The sequence below is a fragment of the Rhinolophus sinicus genome, chromosome 3 (genome assembly GCF_057876585.1).
Source record: "Rhinolophus sinicus isolate RSI-liver-muscle chromosome 3, RSI-T2T, whole genome shotgun sequence".
Classification (NCBI taxonomy): domain Eukaryota; kingdom Metazoa; phylum Chordata; class Mammalia; order Chiroptera; family Rhinolophidae; genus Rhinolophus; species Rhinolophus sinicus.
Genome location: NC_142503.1, coordinates 121,588,243 through 121,611,247, shown reverse-complemented (window position 1 = coordinate 121,611,247; position 23,005 = coordinate 121,588,243). Strand labels below are relative to the sequence as shown.

The 23,005-nt window shown below is 34.1% G+C and overlaps 1 protein-coding gene across 7 annotated transcripts in view; it reads right to left on the bottom strand.

Annotated features, from left to right (window-relative positions):
- The window catches only part of HECTD1 (HECT domain E3 ubiquitin protein ligase 1), an 87,798-nt gene that overhangs the window by 12,115 nt on the left and 52,678 nt on the right, over positions 1 to 23,005 (bottom strand). For 2 of the 7 annotated variants that reach the window (XM_088796904.1, XM_088796903.1), the window contains exons 20-35: positions 22,693 to 22,827; positions 21,999 to 22,138; positions 21,404 to 21,727; positions 20,250 to 20,416; positions 19,981 to 20,157; positions 16,087 to 16,923; positions 15,162 to 15,383; positions 9,841 to 9,974; positions 8,850 to 8,972; positions 6,724 to 6,880; positions 5,192 to 5,414; positions 2,559 to 2,613; positions 2,172 to 2,354; positions 1,568 to 1,775; positions 1,399 to 1,484; positions 1,079 to 1,206 (exon numbers count right to left, since the gene is read on the bottom strand). In XM_088796904.1, the coding sequence (XP_088653030.1) occupies positions 1,079 to 1,206; positions 1,399 to 1,484; positions 1,568 to 1,775; positions 2,172 to 2,354; positions 2,559 to 2,613; positions 5,192 to 5,414; positions 6,724 to 6,880; positions 8,850 to 8,972; positions 9,841 to 9,974; positions 15,162 to 15,383; positions 16,087 to 16,923; positions 19,981 to 20,157; positions 20,250 to 20,416; positions 21,404 to 21,727; positions 21,999 to 22,138; positions 22,693 to 22,827 (3,299 nt within the window). The remainder of the gene's footprint in view (positions 1 to 1,078; positions 1,207 to 1,398; positions 1,485 to 1,567; positions 1,776 to 2,171; positions 2,355 to 2,558; positions 2,614 to 5,191; positions 5,415 to 6,723; positions 6,881 to 8,849; positions 8,973 to 9,840; positions 9,975 to 15,161; positions 15,384 to 16,086; positions 16,924 to 19,980; positions 20,158 to 20,249; positions 20,417 to 21,403; positions 21,728 to 21,998; positions 22,139 to 22,692; positions 22,828 to 23,005) is intronic. The other 5 variants (XM_088796907.1, XM_088796906.1, XM_088796909.1 and 2 more) reach the window with 3 other exon arrangements.

The window sequence follows — 23,005 nt, the reverse complement described above, 5'->3', positions numbered from 1 at the left end:
AGAGAACTTCCTCATCTATAAAACAGAAATCATAACCAATGCTATTTGTCAAAACAGGCCTCTCGTTCCATGTATACAAATGCTTTCTAAGTGGTATAAAATGGTACAACAATATAACTTATCAGGAAAACAACTCCATTTTAAATTATAACTTTTTCACATCTACTTTGAAAGGACTCTGGATATTCAATCATTCAACAAATATTTATTGAGCATCTACAATGTGCTATCCACTGCTTTAGGAACTGCAGCTAGAGCAGTAAACAAAAACAAACAGAAATTCCTGCTCTCATGAATCTTTCATCTAGTGGAAGGAGACAGAAAAACAAAAATAAGTAAAATATGTAGTATATTAGACACTAATAAGAGAAAAATGGCCAGGAGGTAGATATATTTCAATGCTATCAAAGCTATCTGCAAACATTTAATTGGTATTCCTGGGACTGTCAGCAGCTGATCATTTATGTAAGCTAGTTAAGAACTGGATAGTACAGGGCGGCCAGATGGCTCAGTTGGTTAGAGGGCGAGCTCAGTGGCAGGGGTGCCGGTTCGATTCCCACATGGGCCAGTGGGCTGTGCCCTCCACAACTAGATTGAAACAACTACTTGACTTGGAGCTGATGCGTCCTGGAAAAACACACTTAATATAAAAATAAGTAAATAAATAAATTTTTAAATTAAAAAAATAAAATCCAGAAGGATTAAAAAAAAAAAAAAAAAGAACTGTATAGTAAATGCTAATAGAAAACAGTATAGTCAGTCCTTTGTATCCTCAGATGCAGAACCTACGGATAGAGAGGCTCACTAAGGGACTTGAGCATCCATGAACATTGGTATCCTTGGGGTCCTGGAACCAATCCCCTACAGATACCAAAGGATGACTGTACTCTAACCTACACTACTCCAAGAGAACATACAACCAATTGGAAACAAAATATTTAAATACTGACAAGTCTTTAAAAGAAAATAAGGTAATGTATTCCCTCCATCAGTCTTGATCTAAAGTATTTGTACACTTTGAGCTTACATAACATTAAAAGAATTTTATTCTAAAATTATGAAACAATACACTTCCTACCTTGATGCACCAAATGCAGTACATGTGAAATAAAGCTGTCTAGTTTCAAATGGTATTAGAAAAGGACACTTGCTGGTTAATTGTTCACACCAGTCTGGCAGAGCCCCACTTGCCAATGCCAATGGTTCCTGAAAATTAACAAATAACAATGTTTTAAGGCAATTATTTAAAAATACAAAAAGTTAATTCTTAAATGTATTAATAATTAAAGAAATGAATGCAATAGATATAATGGCCCAAATTATTGAATCAGAAGGAAGGGAGAGACGGTGGGAGGTAGAAAAGTCTAACAGTAGAGTTCAACTATCTGATTTTATTACCTCAATCTGCTGCAAAATTTTTGTTGTGATTTTTTTGCTAGTGAATTCATCTGGTGGGAAAGTAAACTGAGGCTGTTCATCACCTTCTGTAAAATTAATAAAATTAATAAAAACATAAACTGACTTGCTTTTAAAAATGTCATAGAAATGAAACAGGCTTCTTACAAACCTTCTTGGGATATTCTGGAATAAGGGTCACTTGCAACTATATACAAAATACGCAGAAGCTGAAGGACGTCTTCTACTCCACAAGAATTCTGTCCATTGCCTGCTTTGGCCTGAGGTTGTTCTTTTGTCAAATTAAGAATATCACTACTTTGAAGAGTAGAAATGGCCCCCTGGTTTAAGCCAGACTTCGTACCATGCTCACAAAAATCCTGAGGATACAATTAGCAAAACTAGCCATTAACCACATTTTCAAGACAAGCAATGTATCATCCTCTTAGTATTACTTTGAAAAGGCTGGAAGTTTTCAAAGAATTCCCTTCTTTTCAAAATAAAAACAGTATCACCCAAGTTGAAAATTAATACATTCTAAGTAATTAAAATTCCCAAATAAAATAAAATCACTATAAGCCAGTTAAAACTATGCACTTAGATTCCAATGCCCACAAATCAAATTTGAAATTTTAGCATTGGTATATTACAAATGTTAATTCGACCTCATTTGTTTAGTATGTCCCAATAAACATCTCTTCCTTAAAAATCTTTAAAAGCTGCAAAACAAAGCACAAAGCATTCCCAATCAAAAGTGTTTTGATGCCAATATATACCTTATATGCAGCTATGAGTTGAGAACAATTTCTGTTTTTCCTAATACTTTTATTAGTGCCAGTTAATTTCCAGTGGCGCAGGAAAGCGGCGTCTGCATTCTTCTGCAGGTAGGTAATCAAGTCATTCTTTGGTAATTCATCAGTGCCAAGGTACTGTTCCACATGCTCTATAGACCAACAACCCTACAATAGCAAAACCAAATGTTGGCCTTTCCTGATTATGAAGTCTGTGCTATTTCACATGCATTACCTAAAGTAGCTTCAAGATCATGCATTTAGTCTAATTTAAAGAATTCCATGTTCATGATTCTTCCCTCGAATGTTCAATTGAAACAAAGTGCTAGTTTTTCTTTCTTTTCTTTTCTAAATAGCCAAGAAGTAACTTACCATTTTTCCATTTTCCTTTTCTTTGTCAGAATCCTTCATTTCTCTGTACATGATTCTAAACATGAAGATATTATTCAAGTTAATTCATAAATTATTTGTGGTTATTTCCAATAAGGCTTCGATTTTTAAAAAAATACATGAATGATGCCATTCATGAACCATATGCTTACATTAAATTGAATTCAGGGAGAATTTATCAGAAAAAGTATTTGTTAAACATACTGGAAAGTAGGAGGACTTTTATTTCTGAAAAAGTTACCATTCATAAATTTAGCATTATTGTTAAGAAAACACACATCAAATCTGGAATTTTCAAAGATATGAAGTAACATGCTATATCATGTGTTAACAACTTTCAAATATTGTAATAAAAATAAAATGAAATGAAGAATGGTTTGTTTCTGTGTCTAGATGAAAAGAAGGATAAGAATAACAAAGACCAGGAGCACTAATGTTCATGTAAGACAGCTGAGATCAAATCTTAAACTCCAACAAAAATTGAAAGTGTGGGGGAATTACCATGATGACCTTCTGTTCTATCTCAAAAGGACCTAGATTAATTTATTGGCCATTATATGATAATCAATGTTGTTAAGCACACATCAGAAAAATATACTAACAAAAGTTACAAAAGGATAATTATAATTATTATTTGTATAAATGATATAATACAATATAAAAATATAATATATAAGTATATTAATATATTTTATAAAAATAATTATTGTAGGTAAAACTGAGCACTCTCTACATTGCAGAGTACTGAAAACTCTTTACATACACGAGGTGTAATCAAACAATATGGTAAAAGTTTAAATTTAAAAAAAAATTCACCGCATTTTGCCGTGTATAATGCACACGTATACAGTGCACACACACTTTTGGCCCAAACTTTCAGGGAAAATAATCTTTCATTTTAATTTTTTAATTCAAATTTTTATTTGTTTACATTTAGGTAATGTTTTTTGTATTACAAAGGAATTTTGGCATTTATTTTTTAACATATTATGTACAAGAAATTTTATGTAACAAATAATTACAAAACACAAAAAAAGGTACAAGAAATTCTTTGTACCGGTAACAAATTTACCATATTTACGCGTCATATAAGGCCAAGAACTGTTCATCGTTGCAAGTTTGTCGTAAGTACAACAAAACCTATTATCATATTCCAGAGTGTTATTTTGCATATGGATATCGTTATTGATTTCTAGACTTACACTTTTAACTCACAAGCATAAATATAAGAATTTAAAACATTTATATAGGTACAGAACTAGTACTACCCATGTATAATACACATCCTTATTTTTCACTCACAAATTTGGGCAAAAAAGTGTACATTATACATGGCAAAATATGGTATTACAGTAAAAGACACACTGTCATTTATCCCCCTCAAAATACTCTCCCTCGCTTGGAACACACTTATCCCAACATTCTTACCACTTTCTGAAGCAGTTCTGGAAGTCCTCTTCGTGTCTTTAGTTGTGCTGTTGTGGCTGCCTCGATGTCCTGAATCATTTTGATTTGGGGGAAGACTCAGAAGTCACACAGTGCCAGATCTGGTGAATAAGGTGGATGAGGACACACCATAATGTTTTTATCTGACAGCAACTGCTGTATACTAGAAGTGATGTGTGACACGGAGCGTTGTCATGATGGAGGATGATTTACGGCACACTTTAAAACACACCTTCTCTCAACCATACCTCACACCCGACTGACTGAAACCCAAACAAGTTGAAACCTGTCACACACTGTTACTACAGTCGATGCGCCACTTCCCGTATTGAAGATCCCTGCCTTTCTGTTGGATGGCACTCGGCAGCAGCATTCACATATTTTGTGATCACAACGGAAAGGCTCTGTGTCACACATCGCTTTTGGTATGGCAATTTCTGTCAAATAAAACCATTATCGTGTCCTCATCCACCTTGTTCACCAGATCTTATACCACACGACTTCTGGCTCTTCCCCAAAGTCACTATGATTCAGGACACCAAGGCAGCCACAACACAACTAAAGAGACTCATGAAAGAGGACTTCCAGAACTGCTTCAGAAAGTGGCAAGAATGATGGGATAAGTGTGTTCGAAGCGGGGGGGGGGGGGGGGGGGGGGGGGGGGGGATTTTTGAGGGGGGTTAATGGCAATGTCTTTTACTGTAATTTTTTTTTTTATATTTAAACATTGTATTTTTTTGTTCACACCTCATATTAATTCATTGATTCCTCACAACCACTCTCATTTTACAGATTAGGAAATGTTAAATAAATTTGCCCAAGGTCACTGATAATTATTTGTTGAACAGATGAATGAACAAAGAGAGGTAGGCTTAACTCAAGACTCCAAAACAAATAATAGAAAATATTTAGTAGTTCACACACAATCCCAAAGAGTTCAACAATTATTATGTGAGGAACTAGTTTAGATTATTCCTAGAGTTCCTTTCAGTTGCAAACCTTAATCTTTCTACATCAGGAGTCAAACATTATCTTATCTGTTCTTGTAAATCAAGAGAACAAAAACCAAATCGTTTCTGTTCCTACAGTTCAAAATATACAAAAGCAATGCTTCTTGGCTCATATACTATGAAAATATCTACTTAAAAGTTAAATAAAAAATCTCTTACGTGTATGTCGGCTCCCAAATACGCCTAAGTTTATCTGATTTCACATTGCCATTACAGGACAATTGAAGCAATTTCTGTACATAGTAAAAGATAGTTGATCTAAAATTAGTGAGTGGTAATTCAACTTCACGAGTTGTTCCAAGACCCGTTACTTTCAAAGTGAGGGCTAATCGAGGTGACGGAGTACATTCAACTTCTTCCAAGAGTTCTGAATGAGGTGTTCCTAAAAACATGGAAGATGTGAAAAACAATTACACTAAAACAAGCAGTCCAGGAAGAACACTGCACTAGAAGACAAGGCTACACGAAATCTAAACCCTTCTGCCATGTATTAGCTAAAGATGTCAGCTAATTGACTCCTGGCCTCAACATTTTTTTTTTAATGGGAATAATACACCTAGGTTACTTAAAGACATATTATAGAGTAGAACTTATGCATATGATATGAATCTTTCATTTTTATTAGGGAACACATACTAACTATGTAAATACTTAGGAGACATTTTATTTTTATAAATGAGAAAACTAAAATTATTTATATTTCCACATCTAGAGAAAATCATATACTTCAGTCAATGACCTCTCAACCTTTTGCTTACACAGAATGAGTAGGTTATGAGGTAAACACATACACAAATACCATTAGGTTCATGATGTATTCGGTGGTGTTCTCTTCTTTTTTTATTAGCTCAGGAATCTTTTCCTCATATCATTAAATAGAGCTTCCAAAATATTTTATTCGCTGCATGACATCCCATTGTACCTTTAGTCAAATCCCCTTCTCTGACTCTGAGCCTCCTGTTTCCCTCTTGTTAGGAAACTGGTGATAGATACACTGGGCTCAACCAGATAATCCAGGATAATCTCCCCATCTCAAAATCCTTATTTAATCACATCTGCAACATCTCTTCTGTCAGGTAAAGGTAACATAGTCACAGATATGGAGATTAGGGTCTGCGTATCTTTGGGGGGCCGTCAGTGTGCTTACCACACCCAAAATAGTACTGTAAGAGGGGGAGCTGCCACTGAAGCTGACTGACGCCAGAGGCCATAACTAAAACCACCATATACCTTTTCATAGTCACAGATATGGAGGTTAGGGTCTGCGTATCTTTGGGGGGCCGTCAGTGTGCTTACCACACCCAAAATAGTACTGTAAGAGGTGGAGCTGCCACTGAAGCTGACTGACGCCAGAGGCCATAACTAAAACCACCATATACCTTTTCAAAGTAAAAGATAATTAGGAATAATCCTTAGCAATTTTGATCCAGTGAAAACAGAATACAAATTAGCTACCTGTAAATGAAGCCTTTCTTTAAAAATGACACAAATACAGAAGTGTTTTTAAAATACTGTAATCTGCTTCTTTTGAAAAACCCATATTTTTTAAGGACTTGTGGCTGATACAGTTTTTCCTGAAAACTTGTATTTATAACCTGCATATACATGTAGCACTTTACTTTCCTAATTGTACATAATTATCCTATTGGTATCTATTAAAATTAACTCACAAAAACTAAAATATACTATACCTGGAGGTGGAATTTCTAGATCAGTTGTCTGCTGCACATTAGTACGACCAGGTCTAGGATCAAAAGCAGGAACTAAAGCAGAAAATTGCCGCTTTAGCACATAATCATCATCCCAAGTTCTCCGGCGTCCTCCTTTAGTTTCATACTCTTCTTCTTCCTATTAAAATAAAATTTTGCATACAACCATTATAAAACTTCTTGTTATTGCGAAAGTGATGAGCTATCTATAAAATAAGATATATGTTTAAGTACTTCTCCATATAGCTATTACACCTCCTTCATTAGCCATATTTCTGAAGCACAATATGAGCCAACATAAATATATATATATAGGTACATACATTTCTCATGATTTAAGTTTATCAAAAGAGAGTTGCATTAGTGGTGGTTATACAAATCTACAGGAGATAAAATGACAAACAATAATATACATACATAGTATCATTGTCAATTTTCTGGCTTTAATAGTGTACTCTTAATTGTGTAAGATGTAACCATCGGAAGAAATTGGCCAAAGGGCACATAAGAGCTCTTTACCCAAAGATGCTCTTTGCATCTTTCTGTGAACCTGTAATTATTTTTAAATAGGTTGCTTTTTAAAAAATGTAAATTGCATTATATACTGAATTACATACAAAAGATATAATGCTTGAGACTTCCTTCAAATTACTATAGGGCAACTGGAACAAACAAGTTTGACTAGGTACTGATAACTGTTAAAGTCAAATGATGAGAACATTATGTTAAGTGAAATAAGTCAGACAGAGAAAGACAAATACCATATGATCTCACTTGTATGTGGAATCTAAAGAAAAGAATAAGTGAATGAACTAATCAGAAACAGTTTTGAAGACATGGAGGAAAAACAGGGTTGCTAGATGGGCGGGGAAGTGGGGATAAGGGGGAAGGGAAGGGGTTTAGAAAATAGTTGGTAACCACAAGATGGCCACGGGGTTTTGAAAATTAATTTGGGGAACGTAATCAATAATGGAAAGATTTTGTAGGGTATCCGATGGACACGTGTCCCATTTGGGAGACCACCTCAGGGGTGATGTAGATGCCTGATCTCTGCACTGTATACCTGAAGCTGAACAATAATGAATGCCAACTATAATTTTATATATGTATATATGTATATATATGTATGTATATGGTTACAGGAAGCGGAGTACAGCATTAGGAATAGAGACAGTGGAAATGTAATGGCTCTGTGCGATGTCAGAGGCATAGTGGATGGGGGGAGGGGGGATCACAGTGTGCGGGATATAAATGATAAACGTCTAAGTATTGCTTTGTCTTGTGCACCTGAAACTAATAAAATTTAAAAAAAAAAAGTCAAATGATGAGTTCTTGGGGATTCACTGCACTGTTCTTTCTACTTCTAGAATGTTTTAAAATTTCCATAATAAAAGTTTTTTTCAGGAACTTTTTCTCCTGTTCTTCACTTTTAGTATCAACAAAAGAGACCAATGAAATATAAATGTCTGATACAATAATTTTAAAACAATTACATATGTATTTCTATGCACACACAGACCCTTATATTTTGAACATTAACTGAAATTAACTTTTATAACAAATCAAACTGAAATTTGACAGCTTTGGAGCCAGAATGTCTGGGTTTTCATCCTGGATCCAAAACTTCTAAGTGTGACCTTCAGCAATCACTTCATCTGAAAATTGGGGCTAATAATAACCCTCATAAGGATGTTAAAAAAGAACTGAATTAGTTAATATATGCATTGAAAAAAGTGCCCAACACTTAATTAATGATCAATAAATGTAAGTTAATAGACTAAAATTATTACCTCTACTGCTACTATGAAAACTGTAAGTCTTAGATAATAGCTATTTATTAACCATTTTATTATATATTTACTGCTAACCGAAGGCCAAGATGAAGGGGTTTCAAGTAAGAAACTCCTGGAGGCATTATGCCAGAGCAATCAAGGACTCTATCTGGAATATGAACCCAAGCAGTTGGGGACGTTTCTTTGTGTTAACTCTGTTTTGTCACTCCCTCTCCTTCCTCCGTATATTTTTCTAAGCATTCTAGTTGGTGCTTTAATGTGGAAGGGGAAAAAATACACTACAGGGAAGATAAAAGATAAAAATGAAGACTGTACCTGCTCCCCAATAGGTCGACTCCCTGCTCCAGCAGGAACCTGTGGGAGCTGCGAGGTGACAGTGTGGTGCGTTACATCAGAGCGGGAGCCGGCTCGCCGCTGCAGGGATGGGCGTCTCAGAATCTGAAGTTTAAAAATATGAAGAGACATGTCTAATTATTGATCCATATATATCCCCATGCAATCTTGACCTAAAACTATCAACCCATATTACCAAAACTCGTTAGAAATCTTCATATTCATTAGCCATCTTCAGGAAAGCTATAAAATGAATGTTTTAAATTTATCATGCATTATATACTAATAGCCGCTAAAAAATATGCTAATGTACTGTTTCCTAAGCGAAATACACTAAAAGTGTTTCCTGAAGTTCTTCGTCCCATTAAAACTCAACTTAGGAAGTTTTTTGAAATCTAATAATATTTTATAAGAAATATAAAAAATATACAAGTTACAATAAAGAATATTTTCGGGCAAAATTTTAATTCAAAGATAATCATAGTGGTTAACCATTCGGAGTTCTGGATCATACTGCCTAAGTTTGCTTGGGCCCCCACTTTTCTACTTAACTTATTAATTAGGGCAAATTATTTTTTCTATACCTATACCTCATAGCTCTGTGTAAGGAATGATGAAATAATAATATAAAGATACTGCTTGCAAAACAGCAGGCACTAAAAATTTTATGTGTAATTATTGCAGAAGAACCATGAAAATTGTATGCTTTCAAATTAGTGCAGTTCTTCGCACTTTTAAACATGTTAAAACATCAGCGTGTGACAGTGTAGTATTTTTCATTATAATCAACTTATTTTCTTTTAAAAGAGAATCATAAATGTTCAGATTAAAAGTATTTTTCTTAATTAACCCCACTTTCATACTGGTACTGTATTTCCTTGCTTCGAAGTTTAACCAGGACTTTGCTTTCCCTCTCTCCATTTCAGCCCCTAACAGCCTCTCTTAGTAAGGACAATGGGGACTGTCTCTCTACCATAACCTCCTCGTATTCTTGGTCCTCCTGATTATCGTCTTCATTCTCATCGTCTTCCTCATCTGGCTCAGGCAAATCCTCATCATCATCCAGTTCTGCTAAGAGAGTGCTGGCCCGGCAGCTATCAAGAAAATCTAGAAACAAAACCAACAACCTTACTCACAACACAATTCAAACATAACAAGTAACTTTGTGTTTTGGTTTCACAAAACAAAGGTAAAATTCCAAACGGACCAGTATAAAGACCACACTTAGTGATACCACTCTTCTTCCTCCATCACATGTACAGGATGACTAACTTTGTTCAATCATCACAAGCATGGCAGAAAACAACATGGGATAAAGGGTGACCATACTAAATCCGAATCTACAGAATCATAATATAAAAGGTCAACAATAGGGACTATGTTCAAAAAAATAACAACAATCCTGTTATGTCTCTGCATAAGTCACAGGAAGCATAAAATGGTGGAAAGAGAACAGTAACTTGGTGTCATTCATTCTGTCAACAAATATCTCTCGAGTACCTACTATGAGCCAAGAATTGTGTTAGGTACCAAGTATATATACTTATACGCCACTTAGTCAGTCAATATTTTCTGAGGACAGATTATTTTACCTATAATAATAATATAAAGTTTTTTCATACAGTATGTGAAGAATGTTTGTTGGTGGTTGGGATTAGAAGGGTACTTGTGTTTTTATGCCTTTGGCCATAGAAATGGTTGTGATGGGTTTTATTTGGAGACACACACAACACACACATACACACACACACATTTTTTTCATGTCTTCATATCCAATTGTTCGTGTGCTGGGCAATCCCAAATGACATTTGCAGATGCTAGACCCTGGAAGAACAAAGCCTGCCTGATCGCTTGTGTGCACGCACATGCTCATGCGCACTCTTACCATATATATATATGTCTTTTTTAGCTATACAGCCACACGCCACATGAGACGTTTTGATCAACAATAGTGGTCCCATTGAGATTATAATGGAGCTGAAAAATTCCCATCGCCCAGTGAAGTGCACAATGTAATGCGGTAGCACAATACATTACTCGTGTTTGTGTTGATAACGCATTGCCAGTGGTATAAAAGTATAGTCCACACAATTATATACAGTACATAATATTTGATAATGATAATAAATGACTGTGCTACTGGTTTATGTATTTATTTAATATACTATACTTTTTATTGTTATTTTACAGTGTACTCTTTCTACTTATAAAAGTTTGCCATAAAACAGTATGCACCAGCAGCAGCCTCAAACATCTCGTGTGTAGTGCATCTCTTGATTATTTTCCCTTGTGCCTGATTTAATCTCATGTTTTATAAATTCAGTGTAGCTTAAGTATACAGTGTTTACAAAGTCTACAATAGTGTACAGTAACATCCTGGCCTTCACATCTACTCACCACTCACCAGAGCAACTTCTATTCCTGCAAGCTCCATTCATGTAAGTGCCCTATACAGGTGTACAATTTTTATCTTTTGTACTGTATTTTTATTGTATATTTTCTATGTTTAGGTATGTAAATATTTCACATTTTTGTTACAACTGCTTAAAGTATCCAGTACAGTAGCATGCTGTACAGGTTTGCAGCCTAAGAGCAAAAGGATATACTACATAGCCTAGGTGTGCTGTAGGCTGTCCCATCAAGGTTTGTGTAAGTGCACTTTATGATGTTCACACAATGATGAAACTGCTTATTGACACAATTCTTATAACATATCCCAATTGTTAGAGGTGCATGACTATTGCTATAAACAAAATAGGCATGGTCTGATCCCCCATGAAGCTTACAGGGGAGAGAGGCATTTAAAAAGTAAACAAATGAATATATTAATATAAACTATAAAAGCTCTTATGAGGGAAAAGAACAAAAGTAAGTCGTCAGAGAGACCTGGGCTTAGCTATGTGACCTGGCAAGTTACTTACTGATGACTACTTAAGGATAATACCGATTTATGGAATAACGTATGTACCACCTTTCTTATGACCCATGTATCTAGCACATAGGGAAGTTCAATAAACAAACGTGAATCCTTTTTATCTCCTTCTTTCTTAGGATCTCTCTTCCTCACCCCGCAAAGAAGACTGTGTCAAATTTACATTGTCCCACATAATAAAGATGCCGACAAGCTGTTCTTCACAAGAACAGAAAACAAAATGAGGACTAAGAGAACTAAAACAGAAGTTTTTTACTGGATTCAAAAGAAAAAAAAACCCAAAACTTCCGTTGATGAAAAGATAACATATACCCTACATTTCAAACATCCAGAAGACAATTTAAAATTATTTAGTAGACACTTGCATCAGCAGATCTCTGAACCAAATACATTTTTTTAAGTCTAATAATTACACAGGACTAAAAATTCAATCCCTTTTACTGGATGGTGAGAAGAAAGAGGCCTGATACTACCTTCAATTAATTTCTAAGGTATACATTTCTTAACACTTTAATATTCTGAAGTTAGAATGTATCTTACAAGCAATGGCAAGTCACGTTTTCCTTAGTGACATAAAATAATGGTGTCTCTTAAAATTAATGGCATCTTAAATTTGGTGCAATATATTACCCCTAACACATGTAAAGCACCATCCTGCAATTCAGGCAGTGGTTCTCATGAACATGATGTGGTAGTACACAAAATAAATGAATTCTACTTTTGGTTTATTTAAAGGAAAAATCATATAACTTTATATTACTAAAATTCCATTTCTTACATGTTACAATTCACTGAAGTTAGGGTTTTGTTGTGTTTTTTTTACTCATCATCTCTTTTCTATCAGAGTATAAGAACATATAAAAAGGTGCTTATTTCATAGATTTGACCATATCACAGAATCAAATCAAATCATGTCCATCAAAATGTAACTGTAAAAATTTGCAAATACAGAAATTATTTATAAGACAGATATCACTTTGATCCTTCATAACAGCCCTGCTAGAGTCCACAAATTTTAGGAATGTAGAAAAGTAAATTTTAATCATCTAACAATTTTTAAAAGGCAACCAATAGCCCTAACTCTTTAATATTCTCTCCCATTAGCATATCCACAACCTTCTTAACCTTCACATGATCAAAAATTAAGGCTTGATGTTAATATATTAACAAATGAGTAGGGAGGGGCAGAGGGCCTCCAGGAGAAAACCTGAAGTGGAAAATAGCTTATTCAATAAATTGGCAATACTACAGTATAATAATCATCATCATTTTGCTACCTACACATTTAAAAGATAAAGTAAAAACAGAGAAATGTAATGATTTGCCTAAAACCATAGAACATCAGTCTAATTCTTAGTTTAGAAAAGACGCCACATCCTCAGAGAAAGAAAACATTAAAATAAGGTATTCTTAAAATATATCTTCATATAAACTTTCTTGTATCTGAAATTAACAAAAATAATTTTTTCAAACAGAATGGCAATGTGATCAAGGATTTGTGGTAAAGCGTATTCCAAAACAATAATGACAGGAGTACAACCTTTTGGAAGGCAATTCAGCAATTACTCCTTTAGGTATTTACCCTAAAGCAAACATACAAAAATACAATTTAAGGATGTTCATTCATAACAATGTTTATGGTAATGAAAAGTTGTAACTTAAATATGCAAAATGGGGAATTTATTAAACAATGATCATACAATCAAACAATGTAATATTTGGCAGCCATTTCAAGTAGTAGAAACCTATAGAACAGTATGAATATATTTTCACAATATACTGACTGAAAAGAACTCTCTAGAAAGGATATAATTCCTTTTTGTTTAAAAAAGAGAGAACATATACCTCAAACGGTATATATCAAGTAACAGTGTCTGGAGAAGATAGGGACTAGATTTTTCATTTTCATCTATATTTATTTTCTAAAATGTTTTACTTTTCTGATAACATAATTAGAAAACACTTTAACTGAATCCAATAGTTTTATCACTGACGACAGCATGGAAGCCGTGATGATATAACGATAGAACTTTCTAATTAATTTGAAAAATTCAAATGTTATCTAATTAAGGAATTATTTCCAAAAGACCTTGATAATAGTTGTGATATTATGATTTATAATAAGAAATATATATTTGGTCTTTGTCTCTGTTCCAGGCACTGAATTCCTGAAACTCTTGTTAATTTCCTAAGGGATAAGAATAAAGGTGTCTTTTGTTACTCATAACCAGAGTTGTTTTACCAAGGAGACTTTTGGAAAGCCCCTAGGTAATCTAAGGATGGGGGCTGGCTGTCAGTGGAACCAACCATAATTAGGTTAGAACTTTCATCCCACACAACCCCTTTCTCCCACCTCTGAGGAGGAGAGAGGGGTAGGGGATTGAGTTCAATCACCAATGGCTAATAATTTAATCAACTGTACCTAAATCATGAAACAAGTTCCCAAAAAAACCCAAAGAATGAGGTTCAGAGAGCGTCCAGGATGGGGGACAGAACACAACCATGGGCTGGGAGGATACAAAACTCCAAGGGGAGAGAAGTACCTGTGCTTGGGACCTTTCCAGACCTCACCCTATGGATCTCTTCTATCTGACTGTTGCTGAGTTATACCCTTTTTATAATAAACCAATAATCTACTAAATAAAATATTTTGCTGAGTCCTCTGAGCCACTCTAGCAAATTAATCTAATCTAAGAAGGAGATCGTGTAAACCTCCAATTTATAGCCAGTGGGTCAGAAACACAGGTGACACCCTGGACTTGCAACAGCTTCTGAAGGAAGGGGAAAGTGGGGCAGGGGTGAGAGTGGTGGAACTGAGCTTTTAACTTGTGGGATCTGACACTATCTCCAGGTAGGTAGCTAGTGTCAGAACTGAGTTAAACTGTAGGACACCCAGCTGGTGTGTCTGAGAATGGCTTGGGGTAGGAAAACTTCATACACATTTGGTAGTCACAGGTGTCAGAAGTGACGTATTCTGTGAGTACAGAAAGTAAACAGAGGAGTATTTTTCCTCTTATATTAGTGTATAAGGAATATCACTTTGCAAAGTTTAACCTATTACACTTCTATTCCCTGTTAAAGGTGTCAAATATCTTTGTTATATGGTTCCTCTAATTAAAGTTCATTAGTGACAAAAGGTAAAAAAAGGATGACACACCAAAGTTCCTAGATGTCTTTTTGTAATCCAATAACTTCTTAATAGTCCCTCATATCTCTGTAACTTTTCTCATCTTATATGAAGATGTCATATTTGTTCAGAGGAGAGAATAATTCTTTTCTAACCAAAAGTTAAAAACAATTCAGCAGAAAAACAATAAAAGCATCACTATAAAAATATCTGAATATTTTACACTGTAACTTACCATATAAGGAATATTCTGCTTCCTGACCTGTGTCACTCTCACTGGACGTTGATGTGAGGCTGGTGGTTAAAGTATTACTTAACGATTGGCCAACTGATAAGACTGTTGTTGCCGTAGCTACATTGCTGCTGCTGGTAACACTGGATGTTGACATAGTCACTGTTGATGTAGTACCAGGTGTGGTCAAATTAGGGAAACTCTGAGCACCCATAAGAGGAGAAGCTAAAGATAAAGATGAAGCAAGTCAGTAGAAATAGGTAGGACTGCATAAACCCTACAAGAACTAGGTTATGTATTTAGAAAAAAGAATGAGGTCATAAAACACTAAATTATTAAAAGGCTAAAAAGCAACAACTTTGGGAACCCAACTGAAATCCAACTAAAAAAATCTTGTTTTTATAGCACTATTATTTTTCAAAAAAAATTAAGCCTAGCTTTTTAAAAATGTGAAATAGGCAATGGTATAATTCTCAATGATATCTTCCAAGGGAACTACTTTGACCCATTAGTAGCTTAAATTAGAATAAAATAACTTTCAGCAGCTAATAACAATTTAGAACCTAAGTAAAAGTTATGCCAGTGTGATGCTGATTTCAATCAACTATGGTTATATTTAACAGTCACTTCCTCATGCAACTGGCTTAACGATTTATCATAGAGGAGTGAAAAAACATAAGCATATTATTGTTTCATCCTTTCAGAATTAGAGGTTCTTTGGCACACCTGATCTGAATTCTTAAAATATCATGATTATCATATAAGCTTTAACTTCATATTTCTGAAGTGCTTAATTTGACGTAGTTGTATCTAACATGGTAAATGATCTAGTTAAAGACTGAAGCCAGAACCCACTGAACAAGAAACCCTACTATGCATCCCTCAGAGTGGCAAAGGCATTGGGTTCCATAAGGAAAAGCTCACTTACTTGCTGTGCTCATCACATTCCTCCCCAAAGTATTAGTGTTGTTATCACTGCTGCTTCGGCTTAGATTCATGTTGTTCGTGGCATTAGTCCGTGCTATGTTTGCCACTCTCCTTACAAAACTCTCCAAGCTAGATGTTTCTCTTGAGGACAGGTTAGGAACACTTGCACTAGAGCTCATAGGTGCCCCAGCAGCCAACAAAGAACTCACTGACAGTCTGTTACTTGCTGAGGAGCTAAGGGGTCGTTGCGAAGCTGCTTCTTTATTAGTTAACTCAGATACTGAACTAACATCAGGAGAACTAACACTAACAATTCCCATGGATATTGCACTAGACTCGCCAGGAGTGCGAACAGAACTATCAGGGCCTAACTTTCTTTCAGCATTTTCACTTCCCGTTTCCGCAGTTAAGGTACTGGTGCTTGCACTGGAAGACGACCCTACTTCTGTTTGTGGGACGTTTTCAGCAGATGAAAGAACAACAATTGGTTCATGGACATCAGCTCCTGAAACTATACTGTGTTCCATTACAATTTCTGATCTCCGTTCCGTTTTGGTCGAACCCAAGCTGATGTCGCTGCTACTGGCCACGCTACACACAGAACTGCTGCTTCCTTTTCTACTTGAGGAGCCTGCAGCAGCAGACGTCTTGTCTGGACAGTTGTTTTTCACCAAGCTGCTCCATGATTGCGTTGTGCCTGAAACAGTGGATGAAACAGGTTTGGGTGATGCCACTGTATCAGGGTCGTACCCTGGTGCAAGCTTGAGGTCAAATTTTCCTTCTGCGCCCATACGGTAAGAGTTTGAGCCACCAGCATCCCAGGTGACATCAATCCAGCCTGGAAAGGGACAGGAGTTTGTGAGACCCAGCAGAAAGCAGATAGGAGCGTGTCAGACAGTAGCTCCACAATATGGGATCAGCTTTTCATCAGTGTTGTACTTCTCTGAATTTCTATAGTCATTAAGGTCTGCCAACTAAAATTAAATTCTTCCTTTCATTTCTATTATTTCTGAACTGTTCACTCTGGTGATTTTTAAAAACAATGTAAAGGTCATGTTTATGAATATTGGGGTATCTTTTAAGGGAAAGAACTGTTAAAAAATTGTAAGAAAAAAACTGGCACAAATGGTAAAATACTGCAACTTCAACAAGTATAGATGAAATGTAAGTAAAAGGTTTTTTAGTTGCTAAATATGATTATGTGTGCGAATGTTCTTTATGGAAAAAAGTGCTGGCTTACCATTAATTTCTGAGCTTGGGCTAAATCCTATAATTGACAGACACAAATTCATAGATCACTAGAAATTTTAGGTCACTAGCTCAAATAACACTAAGTTAGCATTTCGGTTGTGTTCTCAAAGTTCAGTGGTTACTTGGTTCTCTTATGATTAAGTTTAATAAATTTGAATAAGCACAGAAAATTCTAAAAACAAAAATTTAAAAGTATGCTAAATTCTTTTACTAGAACCTACATGCCAAAGCTAATAACATGTAAATAACTAATGAGCAAAATGATATTCAATCTATATTTACTTGTACTTGGAAAATGATACTTATTCTTTCTTTTGAAGCAATTAGCTTCCAAAAGCAATAAAATAAAGTGCATGTTAGAAAGGAAATTAATAGAAATTTGACAATCTTATTTTAGTGTTATAAACTAACTACTTCAGGGAAAAACACGACACATAAAAATATTTATTTTTAATTATAACAAATCTTTATAAAGTTTAAAAGTACGTTACCCACACACCCACTTCCATGCACGCACACATACACATATACACACACGCCAAGTTCATGTATGTTTAGGATGAGGCTCAGAGTGGTATAAATAATATTGAATTACCTGTGGGGATTTTCTGCATATGAGTTCTTTGAGAGGAAAACTGCCCCAAATCTACATAATCTAGTTTATATGAGATTTCAATTGCCTCAATTTATTCTTTAGGTTGAAATAACCTCTGAAGAACCAACATTTAACTATCTCTTCTGCAACATGGAAAAGTGTGAGAAAAGGAAAGGTTCAAAAACATATCCCAATGCCAAATAAAAATAACATTTGCATTGTATTAATTGGTCCAAAAATACACTGATAATTTATTTCATAGCATTTGTCAAAATTTGTAATTTTATGTTTATCTGTTTCACCAAAAAGGCAGGGGAGCGTACTTTGTTGTTGACCACTATATATCTGAAGTCTAACAAAATACCTTTACATAGCAGATGTTCATATTTGTGGAATAAATAAAAATTACTGTCTATGCCTTGATTGGATATCCCTACCAACACACATAGTCTTTAGGAAAAAAAGAGATTTAATTGATATAATGTGGAAAAATAATTTCAAAATGTAAACCTTCATAAGGCTTGAGAACATAGTTAAATTGATATCTATCTAATAGGAACTAAGAAAGGGTACATACATACTACCCATAAGGAAAAAACTCAGAAGTCTTCCTCTGCTCCAAAAATAGATAAAAAGATAGTTAGTAATAACTAGCCATTATTACAAATGGTTGGTTTAAGTATTTGAAAGCTAAGAACCCTCTCTGACATGAAGGTTTTAGGTCTGACTTAACAGCAATGGCCATCTTAATGAGCCAAAACTCTGAATCTCTACATTTGTCACATCAGCAAAAATAAGCCTTTCTGAAAGTAAGATCCCAATTTTTCTATACTGTCGCTTTAGTTGATTCCAACCTGAGAAAAATGAACTGCATTTACATATCCCTAATCAGATCACACACTTAAAAGCTGAAACAAATAATTTAGGAGACACAGAATAGAATCTTAACTATCATTAAGATTCTTAAAAAACAGGAACATTTGAAATTTCTGAGTTGAACAGTACTACTGTTATCTCAACTATTACTGGTTTTTATAAATTTTGGCAGTTAGATACATGCTTACTCACTGTAAACCTGCTAGGTGACAATGATTTGCAATTAGGGTATAATTATAGAAAAATGCATTTGGTAGTAAGGTAATTCATGGAACAGAATCTTAAAAGCAATAAAATCAAAGAGTTTATATAAGTAAATTAATACCTTTACTACACAGAACATAAATATATTAAGATATTAAACGTTATTCTCCTAAGCACTCTCATTATAGCTCTTTAAATATTATATTTGGTGTAAATTGAGAATAAGAACATTTTCCTTTTTTTTGTTTTTAATGCTAGTTGAAACTCTTAAGAAAACACTATTGGTTAGGCAAATTATTCACTAATAAATCAGCCTAGTAAATTATAAGAAAAAAATTAGTCAAAATACTGCTTCTGGGAGTTGACAGCAATTTATTAAGGGGGCACAGACTTCCCTAAAATCTACAGCAACAAAGGTTAGAAATGAACTTAAACAACAATAACCATTATAAAACACAAAGGTTTAAAATCCAAAAGAAAAAAGCTGGTAGTCTGACAAACACTGTGAAATAGTTTAAAATCTAATAAATGAAGAGTGTATCTGTGATTCTTGTTCTATGCTTTACTGAAAAACAGTAAAAATGTTAGTGCTTTTTCTTCTATGTGACATAGAATAAAAAATTATTGCCTGAGTCCTGTGAAGTTAACAAGGTAATACATAAGAAATTAAGATGAAAAGCAATGGAAACTTATGAATAATAAACACAAAAAAGCAGAAAATGTGCCTTGAGAGTAATTCAACTTATATTAGTTTACTAATCACTTCAAAATATTAGCAATAAGTTTTTAATCAAAACCTAGGAATTTAAATTTTTCCCTTATGTCTAAATAAATGATTTTTCCATTTTTAAAGTTCTACATAGTGCTGAGACATTTATAGTTTATAAATTATTCCAAGATAACAAAAAGAAATATATTTTGTCATTTAAGTATTGATTTCTATACTACAAATGCTAAGCACCTACTCACCATTATGGAGTTCTCCTGTGACTGTGCCCTCTCCCTGTGGGCTGCCATCCTGATCTCGCCATTTCCAATCAAGACCTCTGATGACACGAGCCCCCGGAACCATGTATTTCAGAACCTGGGAGCGTACTAGACGTCTCTGTCTTCTAAGATTAGCTTCTGCTTCCTTAGCTGCTTTTCCTGTACAGTAAAAATTAAAAATAGAAGCAAAATCACTTTTGATAAATGTAATTGTTTTAGTAAGTTAGAAAACCCTGCTATCATCTCTTTACCTAGCTGATCTTCACATACTCCATTCACAGTGCCATAAAGTTCGAATCCAGACAGTGAGAGGTAGTGAGTTTGTCCACTGGCATTCTTTCCCATCTGTTTAATTCTCACATGTCGCCACCCTTGTTTCTCATCCTTTGGTGGATCAAGAGGCCACGTTGCTGTTGACCTGTAAATGTGTTAAGGAAAAAATTGTGTAATGTTTTAAAAACAGGTGAAAAAACTGTTTAAAGTGGGGAAAATTTTTTACATAACAGAAACTATAGGAAAAACAAACCAACTTTCATATTCAGTCTACAGTTTGTTATACAAGAATCAAAAAATCAAAGCAAGGAAAACAGTTAAGAAAATAAGATACATATGAAATGTTTAAATGTATACTATTAATGACATTAAATGATTTATGATTAATAAAATTCAAAGAAAAGGTAAGAAATTTTATGAATAACAAACATGCTTTTATGATGAAAAAGATTTTTGAAAATTAATGCAAAGTTAAGTGATATTTAAATACTAACTTTAAGATTGAAAATATTACCTATTAATCCTAATATTAAGAAGCTCCTTCCATATTACACCAACTGCAGAAAGTAATTTAACTCTACACTCTATCTACCCCTCAAAAGGTGCCACAATGTACAATTAAAACTTACTAGAACTAAAATTTTTAGAAATATAATACTGACCTTCTGTCTTTAAAAAACTTATATATAATCAATATATAAAATTTAGGAAAAGAGATCCATAAAAATAATAGAAATTCAAGTCAGCCATAATTCAATAACCAACAATAAATCAGTCTTAATTTGTTTAACATTCACATGTATTATGTGAACACAGGAGAGTTTAGTAAAAAGCTAATTTCATTTTTTTGGTTTTTATTAGTGTGCTATATACACATACACACACACCACTACATATCAATTTCTTTTTAAATAAATATGCTCAGCTTTCTAATAATGTTTAAAGCTTTTGAGAAAATTTTGGTGAAGCCAGCATTTCAAGTTTTAATACCTAAATTGTATTATCAAGTGATGTTTTTACAAAGAAAATCTTGCTTCAGTATCTGACGAAGAGAGCCCTAAGGGTATACAACTGTAAAAATAAACAAAGCTCTTTACTGAGTTTTCCAATTCACAAAGACACCTCCACTAACCCTGGTTCATTGAGACTGCAGTCATCAACATGGGTATACAAAGAAGTCCAGTTCTGTCCATCTTTGGATACCTGGAAAACCCAATTTCTTAGTGCAGACCTTCCATAACCACGAGCATGACGAAGTGTATATGCTGATGGTATCACCCAGAGACCAAGATCTATGGCAAACCACGCATTCTTATCATCATTGCTATGACAATTTAAAGCTGAATTATCACGACTTAATATGTCTTCTAAGCGGCCATAAGGTAGATTTCTTCCTTCTGATGATGTTACTACTACAAGTCCATAAGCAGCTGGATTTACCCATTCATATGCAGTTCTACACAAAAATAAAGAAAATATTAGGAGTTAACACTATTAAAATATCTGCATTTATTAGTATTAGCTTTTTTCCATATGAAACTATTCAAATTTTTAAAATTCTACAATTAACAATTTAGATATTTTCTTCATAAAATTAATTTCGGTAGTCTTAAATTTAACCCACAAGATAACATTCCTTCAACTACGGGATACTGAAATTTTACTCTACTACCTAGAATTCTTTTTCCAGGTGAAATTTTTAATGCTACATTAAATAAATCACTCACTTGGCATTTGTCCCAATCCAGTAAATGATTCCATTTTCATCAAAATCATGCTGGTGCCGAAATATAAAATTTTGGCCTTCTCTTAATTTTCGAACAAAAACAAATGAAGATCGGTCAAAATCATACCACTGCTTTGCTACCTAAACCAAAGAAAAAGAAAAGACATCTTAATAATGCTATTTTCAAATATATTGCCTACTTTTTACTGACCCTTTAATATGAGTTGTTTTAGTATAACAAATACTCTTTAAAGAATATTTGCAGAAAAAACAAAACAGAAAAATAGAAATTTCCACAACCAATGTATCCTACTATTACTATCAGAGTATTTATTTAGTCTATTATTTCAACAGAGAGACAATGAGATCTTGATCGTACAATACAAAACATTTTTCTCTTATCAGTCTTTATATATTTTAATAATAGTATTCAAACTAATGGAAATAATTACCAATTTGATATTCCTTTATTGATTAGCATTAAGGTTTTGTTCACTATTTTAGTATCATAAATAACTATAATAAACCATTTATAGTGTATAAAAATTATTTTCTTAGAACAGATTCCTGAAAATGGAATTACCAGGTCAAACTGTATTGACATAACTCTGGATACATACTTCCCAAACTACTGTTCTAAAGAGCTAAACCTCAGCAGAGAATGCTTATTTCACCATGCCCTTCCAAGCGCTCACCATTTTTAAGAGATACTGTTCCAAAGATTCAACTGTAGCTAAGGGTTCCATCTTCAACATCCTGCCAGTCCTGTCTATCAATGCAGTTTCCCCAGGTGCACGTTCCAAACGAAATCTTAATCTTCTTGTAAGTATCTATAAAGAAATGATCAAAATGCTTCAGAAAATACCTTGCATTTTTCTTAGAATTATAAAAATGAGGCATGTTACATGAACACAGTAATTTAGGTTTATAAAGATAATCATAAATGAAGGATCAATGTCTGTTTTCTATTAAATGATTTTTTAAATTAAAAGAAGGTACACTGAGTAA